The 10,521-nt window shown below is 45.1% G+C and overlaps 1 protein-coding gene across 1 annotated transcript; it reads right to left on the bottom strand.

The window, feature by feature from the left end:
• Nucleotides 1–7,642: 7,642 nt before the first annotated feature.
• Nucleotides 7,643–9,242, bottom strand: Gja8 (gap junction protein alpha 8). Its single transcript, XM_028789835.1, has one exon. The coding sequence runs from the start codon at nt 9,173–9,175 to the stop codon at nt 7,853–7,855; it is 1,323 nt and encodes a 440-aa protein (XP_028645668.1). The 5' UTR covers nt 9,176–9,242; the 3' UTR covers nt 7,643–7,852.
• Between the last annotated feature and the right edge of the window lie 1,279 nt (nt 9,243–10,521).

Genomic DNA, 10,521 nt, shown 5'->3' with positions numbered 1-10,521 from the left:
TAGGGTTAGGGTTAGGGTTAGGGTTAGGGTTAGGGTTAGGGTTAGGGTTAGGGTTAGGGTTAGGTTTATGGTTGGTTCCATCAGACTAAGGCAAATATATGCAGAGATATGTGGGAGATGAGGCTTCAAGGTGGTACATCCATGTAGGATTGTTGCAGGCAAGCAATGTAAGTGATCTGGGGCTATGTCATTTAAAAAAAGAGAGAGAGAAGAGGAGGAAGAGGAGGAGGAGGAGTTGGAGAAAGGAGGAGGAGATGAAGACAGAGGATGAGAAGAAGGAGAAGGAGAAGAAGAAGGAAGGAGGAGGAGGAGGAAGAGGAGAAAAGATGATGACAATGACCTTAATGACAGCTTGACAAATTGAAGGAATGCTAAAAAACATAGTCTGATAAAAGAAGAATGTGGTATTTCCTGGAGGTCTAGATGTTCAAGGGCTTATGCCATCATGAATGAATTGCAACCTATTTCAGTTTCTGTTAGTTATTCCACATATGAATGATATTCTAATCGACCTGGTGGATCCCAAAAGCTGATCTCCACCAAGGAGATCAACTAAGAATCCAAGAGAGGCTAGACAGATGGCTCTGCATCCAACAGCAACGGTTCCTCTTCTGGAGAAGCTGGGTTAGATTCTCAGCACCTACATGGAGGCTCTCAATCCCAGGGGATCTGATGACCTCTTCTGCCCTCCTCAGAGGTGGTACACAGACATACATGCAGGCGAAACACCCATACACATACAACAAAGGAGAAAAAGAGAATCCACCAAGTCTACATCCAACTGCAGGGGATGTTTCCTGTGAATAAATTAAGCTGTTATAAAGGAAGGGGATATCAGCAGGTAAAGAAACATTCTCTAAGTGAGTAGGCACAAGCTGTAAAGGGCTTTGTCAGTCATGGCAGGGAACAAAGAGTTACTAAAGAGTTTTGAGAGGAGAGGAGACATGGTAAATCCTAGTCAGAAGCTTATGACAAATTTAACTTGAGTATAAGTTTGTTTTCATACCTAACAAACAGATTTATCTCTTGTTTAAATCCTCAAGGGCAAACACGGGAATACATGCTATTCTTTTGCTTCTTTCTATGGGCTAACCAGGTGTGCTGTTTGGTCCCCCCACCCCCACCCCCCAAGGTCTGTTGGAGTAGGAGAGGAAACATACTGAGCAAATCTCTGCTGACTGGGAGAGTCTGCTTTGCCTGAATTATATTCTCCCTTGCTTTTACCAAGAACCATCCCGGATCTGTCGAGCAAGTCATTTGTTGAGTTTTTAAGGATTTTGAAAGCAAGTTCTTCAATTCATTCACTATTAACAACTAAATTGTATAAACCTAAAAATGAAACAGAAGATAACATATACTCAAAGCTTATCATTTCCTATTTTGCTATTAATTTTTAGTACACAAGTCAGTTTTTTTAATCACTGTAACAAAATACTGGACACAGGCTATGAAGAGAGAAAAGTTGTGCTATATGTACAGATCTATAGCTTGGTCTTCATGAGGGTCAACAAACAACTGGAGTGGGGGCTTACCCTGACTCTGCTGCCTGCCTATGAATCCTGTTCCCCTAACTGGGCTGCCTCATTTGGCCTCAGTGGGAGAGGTTGTGCCTAGTCCTTCAGTGACTTGTAGTGCCAGGGTGGATTGGTACCAGGGCAGGGGGGACCTCTCCCTTTTCAGAGGTGAAGAGGAGGGACTGAGTGAGTTGGGGCTCGGAAGAGGGGTTGGCTGCGATTGGGATGTAAAGTGAAAGCATGCATGCATGCATGAATGAATGAATAAATGTTTGGGAGGTCTGATGGCATAACATGTGTGTAATCTCAACTCTGGTGAGGGATCTGTGGTAGATGGCAGACAGTAAAAACAGGTGTTACAGTGAGCAGTGATGTCACAAGCCAGGAAACAGAGAAATCTAGGAGAGGCCACAGTCAATCCTTATGTAACCATTCTCATGGAAGAACTATCAGGAGGTCACATTAGAACAGTGAAGGAGTTGTGTGAGAATGACCTCATGCCACCAGTGAGCTAAGGACCTTCTACTAGTCCCTACCTCTTAAGGGTTCCACCAGTTGCTAATACCATCCCCTTGGTGATCAAGCCTCTCATTACACAGACTGTTGGGGGCATTCAAGCCATAGCCCCAAGGTTACTTATATCTACTGTATATTACACATACATTGTATAGTAGGGAAACATAGTGATATGCTTCTGGATATAGCATAACTCTGCCAGTGACGACATACTGGTAGCTCAAAATGGGTAATGGTGGATGAATTTATACAAATCAAGTAGAAAACCCCACTATTTAGTACTTCTTTATCTCAGAGAGAGAGAGTTGTTAAGCATTTACTAGCATACAACTCTCCCTTCCTTTCCTGGACCCGCAACTCCAAAAGAATAATAATTAGAAACTGAGGCAGTCTTTTTACTCAATTGATAAGTCAAGAGAGAAAACAAAGACTAAAAGTCAAGTTAGTTTTATTTGTTTTGTTAACAATCTATCACGTAGTTATTAGTTCTGACATGAGTGGGGAGGGTTGTAAAATACAGATTGAAAACTATCACCCACCATCCCAGTGTTGCCTCTCGCGAGCGTTGCCAGTGGAGTTAACTTTGAACATATCTCTTAGCTTGTCCGTTACTCATGTTCCACAGATGGCAAAGAGGGCACACAGAGAAGGCGAAGGAGCTATTTTCTTTTCTCTCCAGGCAAATCTTTAAATTCTTCTACAATTTATGTTCTGCCCTGGAAACTTCCAGAAGGCAGTGAGAGTGGAGACTCTGGCCTGTCCCACCTCCCCCACCACCTGGTGGCCACTGTTGAATGGCATTTCCTCCCCATCTCTGGGAGCAGCGGTGTCGAAAGCAGTGGAGACCGAGTTGTCTTCTTATTTAATTGCTAAATCTAGAATTACATTTCCTTTATCTCCTACCTTCCCCCAAAGACATATTTAGTTATACTACAATAATTTAAAGTTAGGGGAACCTCTCTGTGTCTTCTGTCATAATTTCTAGGCACACACTACATCTTATAGAACATATTTATACTCAGAGGAGTTTTCCATCCAACCTGTCTCCCCACACTATTTACCTAGGCTGTACTAGCTTTGACTGGGCAATTGTTTGTGAACGACATACATAAAGGGCTAGTTTGGAGTCAGAGGAAGAAGACAGGAGAAGGATGGAGTGGTATTAGAGCTGCTGTTGGGTGCCTGGCTCATTCTTACTCCTCCTGTGCCCTTCACCCTCTCAGGAACTGAAGAGCGGTGGTCTGCACTAGTCTTGCCCTTGGCCTTCCCTGGGGCTTCAGCTGAGCAAGGGCATACTTCCTGTATGGCCACGTCAGTCTCAGAGGCTGACATATCTTTCCTTCTCTGTACATGAGCTCTGGTAAGATGAACCCCTTAGCATTACTTGGAACAGATTCTCATGTGATTAAAGATGTTCTTGTGTTCTTAGGCCTTCGAGACCATCCCCTCACTTCACTCACAGTCCCACAGTTTACCAGTCTCTCGGCTTAACACGCTGTGCATTATTCAGGAGGGACAAGTGTCGGTGTGTAAAGATGTACTTTACAATATGATCATTACAGTTTGGTCAATGCCTTCTTTCTTTTCTTTTTATTTCCACATTAGTGAGTTTTTGAGATGACAAATTAGACCTTGTAAAGGAGGGGTTCATGTGTCCTATTAACCTAGAGAAAACTGTTATAGAGAGCTGAGAAAAGATAACTTGGCATCTCCAGAGTTAGAAAGAGGCAACTGCCACGCCTTACAAATGTCAGTGAGTTTTGTGAGTCTCGAAGCCGTACTTCAGGAACATTTGCTTAGTGCTGTGTTGGATGCATCACCTGAACAACAAGGGCTAAAGTCATGAAAACCAGACAGGTCCTTTTACAAACCCCAAATGCTAGGGATCACCCAGACAAGCTCAACTGAACTTAGAGTGACTCTGGGCTTCCTGGTACAGACCTCTCTTGATGGTGGAGTTACTGCCACTATCAAGCCATTAGCTCCTTCCTTTCCTCTGGGAGGAGCCGAATTTCTGTTCTCTTGATAGCCAAGGCATCTTACATTGGTAGGACTATGTGCTCTAGGGATTTATCTTATACAGGACTGAGTTGGAAGTAAAGCTGGACCTAATGGAACCCAAAGCATCATAATCCTGGGTCAGTCATGTTTATTTGCCCCCAGAGGGCAGGGGTGTGCTACAAAGAGCACAGGCACACAGGTACCTCTGAACGGGACCTGACTGGAGCCGTGTGGCAGCTGAAGAAGAGATGCTGTACAGCAATCACTTAAGTGCCTGCCTGTCCCTGGGCACTATAAGGAATCAAGATTTTGGTGAGTCTTTTCTGAGGAAGATGACAGCCTCCACCTCTTCTTCTACCCTGTCTTAACTGCTGTCGGAGGACCCTCTCAGGAATTAGCTTCGAGTGTGGCAGCCAACTCATCCGTCCTTACAGTAACCCTGGAGGTAGATAGGCGGTGCCATTACTTGTTTGTAGACAAGAAATGGAGGTATAGAGGATAAGAGGCAATGATAACATAGACACAAACTGGCAGAAGTAGGAAGAAAGTCCCTGTTGTGGGTGCCTGTGTCTGCTTCTTCCAACCTACACTCCTTCTTGTTGGGAAGGGCAAAAGGAAATGGCAGGCTATGTGGGGCCCTGAGCAGGTGTGGGCAGGGAAGCTAGACACTGCTTCATGAGAGGGAGTAACTCGCTGGCATCCAGCCAAGATGAGGAGGCCAGCAGCCTTCCCTCAGTGCTCTGCAACTGGTTCCGAACACCGCTGGCACTGTCGCCTTAAGACAGGATTTCAGTTTTTCTTTTTAAAAATTGATCTTAGTCGAGGTGCCCAGATTGAACTCAGGGCCTTGAGAAAGGGGAGTTTTTTTTTTTAAAAAAACAGGAAGCATAACTACAAGGTGAGAGGGAAGCCTGTGGGGGTCAAGAGCACTCTGGGGTCTCAAGCTTGGGATTCGGTTACTGTTCTCATGGTACACGACAAGGTCTGTGCCTGGATGCTATTGCCTGGTGTTGGTAGGGGTAAGATTCCAGCAGTAAGCAGAAAGTCCAGTGTTGAACAGGTAAATGTTTCTTTCTATTCAACTGTCCATTGCCTGACACATTCCTCCACTGAAAGTTTGTTACTTTGGTTTTCTAGATACACATATAGTTAGTCCTTTTCTTTTAAGTATAGATTTCCTAGGCATAATTATATAAAAAATAAATCAAACCTTTCAGTGAATTTATCTTTGAAACTTTTGGCTGAGAATGTGGCACCAGGCAATGAGAACACCAACTTTCACAGAGAAACTAGCGTTTGAAGGCTTATCCAGAGCAAATATGTTAGAGTGAAGGTGGCAGCTAGAGGCAAAAGAACGTTCCGACTTTGAGTGATGCTGCCTTGAAGTGGGGCCACTCAAGGGCAGTTTTGTTGGGTACCCTGGTCTCCTGTTCAAGTTTCTGCCCTGTTAACTTAGTTTCTCCACTTCCTCCCATCCTTCACACATGGTTCATGAGGCATAGGGTTCAGGTGTGTTCAGACTCTTGACACCATGCTCCCATCCTCTACAAAGTCCACACTAGAGAATCATGCATTTCAAGCACAAAAAGTTACAAAAGAAATCTTATAATATTTTAAGTAAGTGTGCTGGAGAGTTTTATGTCAACTTGACACAAAGCTACAATCATTTGAAGGAGGGAGCCTCAATTAAAAACATGCCTTCGTAAGATCTGGCTGTAGGCAGGTCTATGGGGCATTTTCTTAATTAGTGATGTATATGGAAGGGACCAGCCCATTGTAGGTGGTGCCATCCATGGGCTGGTGGTCCTGGGGTCTATAAGCGAACAGGCTGAGCAAAGCCATGAGGAGCAAGCCAGTAAGCAGTTCCCCTCTGTGGCTTGTGCATCGGCTCCTGCCTCCTGGTTCCTGCCCTGTTTAAGTTCCTGTCCTGGATTCCTTCAATGATGGATGTCAGTGTGGAAAGGTAAGCAGAATAAACCCTTCCCCCCACCCCCAGCTTGCTTTTTGATCATGGTATCTCATCATAGCAATACTAACCAAAACTAAGACTGTACTTTTATGATTTTGTGTTGGGCTGCATTCATGGCTGTCCTGGGCTGGACAGGAAGCCCATTATCATACATTTCTGCCTTCCTTGTAAAAAAAAAAAGCTAGATATCAAGGTCATCATCACATGATTTTATTCATATTATCTAACATCTATCTATCTATCTATCTATCTATCTATCTATCTATCTATCTATCATCTATCTACCTACCTATCTATCCAACTATCATTTGTTTATCTATATACCATCTGTTCTGAAAATCAATTGACTGAGTGAAATTGTTCCCTGTGTGAAATATACATGTATACTTGATATTTTTTCCATGATGGACTCAATGAGGTGAGTTTGTAGAAGGTTTATAGGGGATGAGGCCTACGAGGGTCCACTTTTGTCTCTGCATCTCTTTTAGGGATAAAGCTTGGACTGAATACTGACTGAGCATCCAGTTTGTAGGTAAGAGAGTAAGACACTTTCTCCCCATCATGTCTCTGCTGGCAATTTTGGTGCTCATTCTGTCTGAGCAAAGTCTAAGAGCTGCCTCCCTCAGGACAGGCCTGTGGGCAGACATCTTCCAGTTTGGAACTGGTCCAGCTCCTAGCCCTGGTGAAAGGAGATGCAGATTTTAAGTTGAATACTGATGTTGGAAAAAGAGAACTTTTAAAAAGGATTTTTGTTGCTTCAGGGAAGAAAATTGCAATTGGGCTTGAAAGCCTAAAGCTGTTTCATTTCACAGGGAGAGGTCTGATAGCTCACTTGCTTTCTTACTGTGCTCAGGGCAGAATTCTTGCTGATACAAAGGCTCAATTGCTTTAAGCCCAGGGGCACAGTGACCCAAAAGAATGGTCAGCAAGAATTCTGGGCATCTCTGGACTGATGACTTAAAACATTTCAAAGTGGCAAAATGCGGCTGGGAAACCACAAAAATAGGCTAAGACCATATTTTATTAAAAAAAAAAAAGAAAAAGAAAAAGTGAGACCAATTCCTTAGCAAATCTGGGCTCATTAATGTAAACACTGATATTGCAACTTTCTACCATGCAGGTTAAATTTGGATACATTGCATTTGGTCCACATGTTGCATTTAAAATTAGCTTGCTAAATTCCAATTATATTTTGAATTTCTTGTTTCTCATAAAACAACAGCAACAAGAAAGAAACAAAAACAAACAAACAAAACCCAGATATCCAGGCGTGAAGGAAACCGCTGCCTGGAAGAGACGGCTGCTGCCCCGCTCTCCAGCTTTCATGGCCCGGTCTCTCTCTGTCATTGTTGCTCTAAGCAGGGTGACTTTTGCTATCTAAATCACCTGCCTGGGACCTGTAGGCTTTTGAGTTTGAGATAGCTCATGTAGGCTAGGTGGCTTCTGCTAGGGAAGTGCTGGGGTACAGAATCTCACTGAGTTAGTGAGCATGAGAGAAGACTAGTAAAAGGTTATGAGGTAATCATGATTCTGACCTGATGAGTTTCCATGGAGACTAGAGGCGGAAAGCAAAGCCCCCCTCCCTCCTCTTCCCAATAGCAGCTGGCATAGAAGACCAGGGCAGGCATGGAATTAGGAACTTCACTAGGACAGCAGGTTTACCTTGATGGCCCACACAGGCAGGGAAAGGCAGTCCCCTAGTTGTACAGCATGCATTGTTCTAGAACAACATCTATCCAACCAGGGGTGGGGGTGACCCAAGGGACACAGAAGACTCAAAGTATATTGGCACCAGCTGGGTTTATCTTGGTCTGTATCGGCTGGAGGCAGAGTATCTTTCTTCTGCACCATGTCATATGGTGAGATCATCCGACCTGGCCCTGCTGCTGGCTTTGCTCAGCCTGCTCAAGGGCCGATTGTCATCGGTTGTCAGCTCGGGACAGAGTGAGGGCACCTTCTCCGCAGACAGCCCTTGTTTGGTTACCTTTTCAGCTTGCAGCTCTTCTTTCTCATCGTCCTTCCCCACTCCAGGGGTGTCTACTTTCTCAGTGTCTGGCACTGTGACCGTCTCCTGCCCTTCTGGGGCCACCTTCTCTGCTTCTTGCTTCTTCTCAACCACTTCTGGTTCTGCAGCCTCCTCTACAGGCTGCTCTTCCCGTTCCACTTCCTGGGCCCCTACCTGAGCATAAGAAGGCAGGGTTTCTTGGTAACCCCGTGTCATATCTGACAGGGGTCCAGTGCTGATCTTCTCCTCAAACTGACTAAAAGGCTTGGCCGAAAGGGGGCTGGTTTCCACCATTCCAACCTCCGTCAAAGGGAAATAGTGTGATACGATCTTCTCTTCTTCTAGGAGCTGGTAGCCCTTGGCTTTCTGGATGGAGGAAACCGCAATGGAGTGGAGGGACTTCTCAGCAATCTCCCCCAGTGGTTGCTCTACAGGCCTCTTGAAGGCAGACCGGATTCCCTTCATGCCCAGGTGGCTCATCTCCATGATGTTGAGGAAAAGGGACACAAAAGCAACCGACAACATGAAGAGGATGAAGATGGTTTTCTCAGTAGGCCGGGACACAAAGCAGTCCACCACATTGGGGCAGGGCCACCGGCTGCAGCGATAGAGGGGCAGGATGCGGAAACCATACAGGAAGTAATGGCCCACGATGAAGCCCACCTCAAAGAGGGTCTTGAAGATGATGTGGCAGACATAGGTCCTTAGCAGTGTGCCCTCCAGACGGAACTTCTTGGTGCCTTTGCTACTGCTGCTGCTCTTTCTGATGCTGGCCTGGTCTGGGGCGATTGGTACCCTCTCACCCCCATTGCTGCGGGACTGCTGACAGAGTTCCTCGGCTTCACGATCCTTTCGCTTCTCCTCCATGCGAACGTGATGTACCGCGTGCCCCACATACATCAGCGATGGTGTGGAGACAAAGATGATCTGCAGAACCCAGAGGCGGATGTGCGAGATGGGAAAGGCCTCGTCGTAGCAAACATTCTCACAGCCTGGCTGCTGGGTGTTGCATACAAAATCAGATTGCTCATCGCCCCACACAAACTCGGCCGCCGTGCCAAGGATGAGGATGCGGAAGATGAAGAGCACTGTGAGCCAAACTCTGCCGATGACAGTGGAGTGCTCATTCACCTCTTCCAAGATGTTTCCCAGGAAACTCCAGTCACCCATTGCTCACCACCTAGGAAGCAGAAGGCAAAAGCTAATTGGCCACAGTGCAACTCCCAGATGCTCTCTTTCCTAGGCCTTGGAGTGACCTTCCTTTCCGAACTGACGGAACAATCTCATAGTATCCAACAGCCTCTATCGAGTGCCTCGCCTGTGCCAGCTAGTGCTAAGAGATGAAAGGGATCTTGAAGTGTGTTTAATACTAATCTATAAAGTGGGGTTACTAGTGACATCTGTTCTCATTCACCTCACAAGTTGTTTGAAAGAATCCATGAATCGGTACCTGTAAAATTCCTAGCATTTATTGAGATTCACTGTGGACCTGAAATAGAAAGCTCCTGTAACATGACTTTAAATCAAGACCATACGTTGATGGAAGATTCATGAATCAGAGTGCTGAAGGCAATCCCATATACTATGGGTACCCAGCTCCCAGGAACATTCTTGTGTGAATGAAATTGTAAATAGCCACCTTACTTTGGGTTGTTTTGGGCTATATAATGATCACATACATGAAAAGAACTGAAAGAAAATGAGCATTTACTGGACACCCATCATGGACAGCCCTTTGATGTTGCATTATCTCATTTATCTTAGTCCTGTTAGACCTTACCTATCTGATGGTAGGGACCTGTCTGTTGTAGCTACCACTGCATAGCCAATTCCTGTACACGTAGATGTGTTTGTTTCCAACTTGCTTTCAACATGTGAGAAAACAGGGGCTTTTGAGGCTAAACAGATGGTCTAAGATCAGACAGCTAAACGCTAACAGTTCCGTACCTCATCCCAAAGGTTGGATTCTCAAACCATTAAGAAATACTGCCCGCAATGTGGGCTACACATTTCTCTGACTTCTGCAGTCCTAATTTATGCTTTCTTTTCCTGAGGTTGAGAGCTGGAAACCCCTCTTAATAGTTTTACAAATTGAGGGCAGTATATTTTTATTATTACCCTTTTAAATCTCAAGAGCAGAGCAAGTGCTTTAGGAGGGATTGCATTACAGAAAGCCCGCTAGGACACGCTTAGTGTTTCACAGAATGAGTAGGCTGCAGGGTTTGTTACAGGTAGTTGTTTAAATACAGCTAGAAATTTGTTCTGCAGGGAAAAATACTATTAAACACAATACTATACAATGCCTTTAGCATAGCAGGGGCTGACAAGAAGAGGACAGAGTTGACTGGGGGACACAAACTGGGCTGCTCATTCAGGACTATGATAAAAACAACCCTTCTGCATCACTTTAGGTCAGTTGTCCCTCCGAGCTGGATATCTCTGGAGCTGAGGAACTCCCTCATGCCTGCCCTTAGAGCAAGGCAATGGCTCATGTTGGAGAGCCCTTCTCTGGGTTT

Source organism: Grammomys surdaster, unplaced genomic scaffold (assembly GCF_004785775.1).
Source record: "Grammomys surdaster isolate TR1022 unplaced genomic scaffold, NIH_TR_1.0 125849, whole genome shotgun sequence".
Classification (NCBI taxonomy): Eukaryota; Metazoa; Chordata; class Mammalia; order Rodentia; family Muridae; genus Grammomys; species Grammomys surdaster.
Note: the sequence above shows the minus strand (reverse complement) of the source record. Positions and strands in the feature narration are given on the sequence as shown.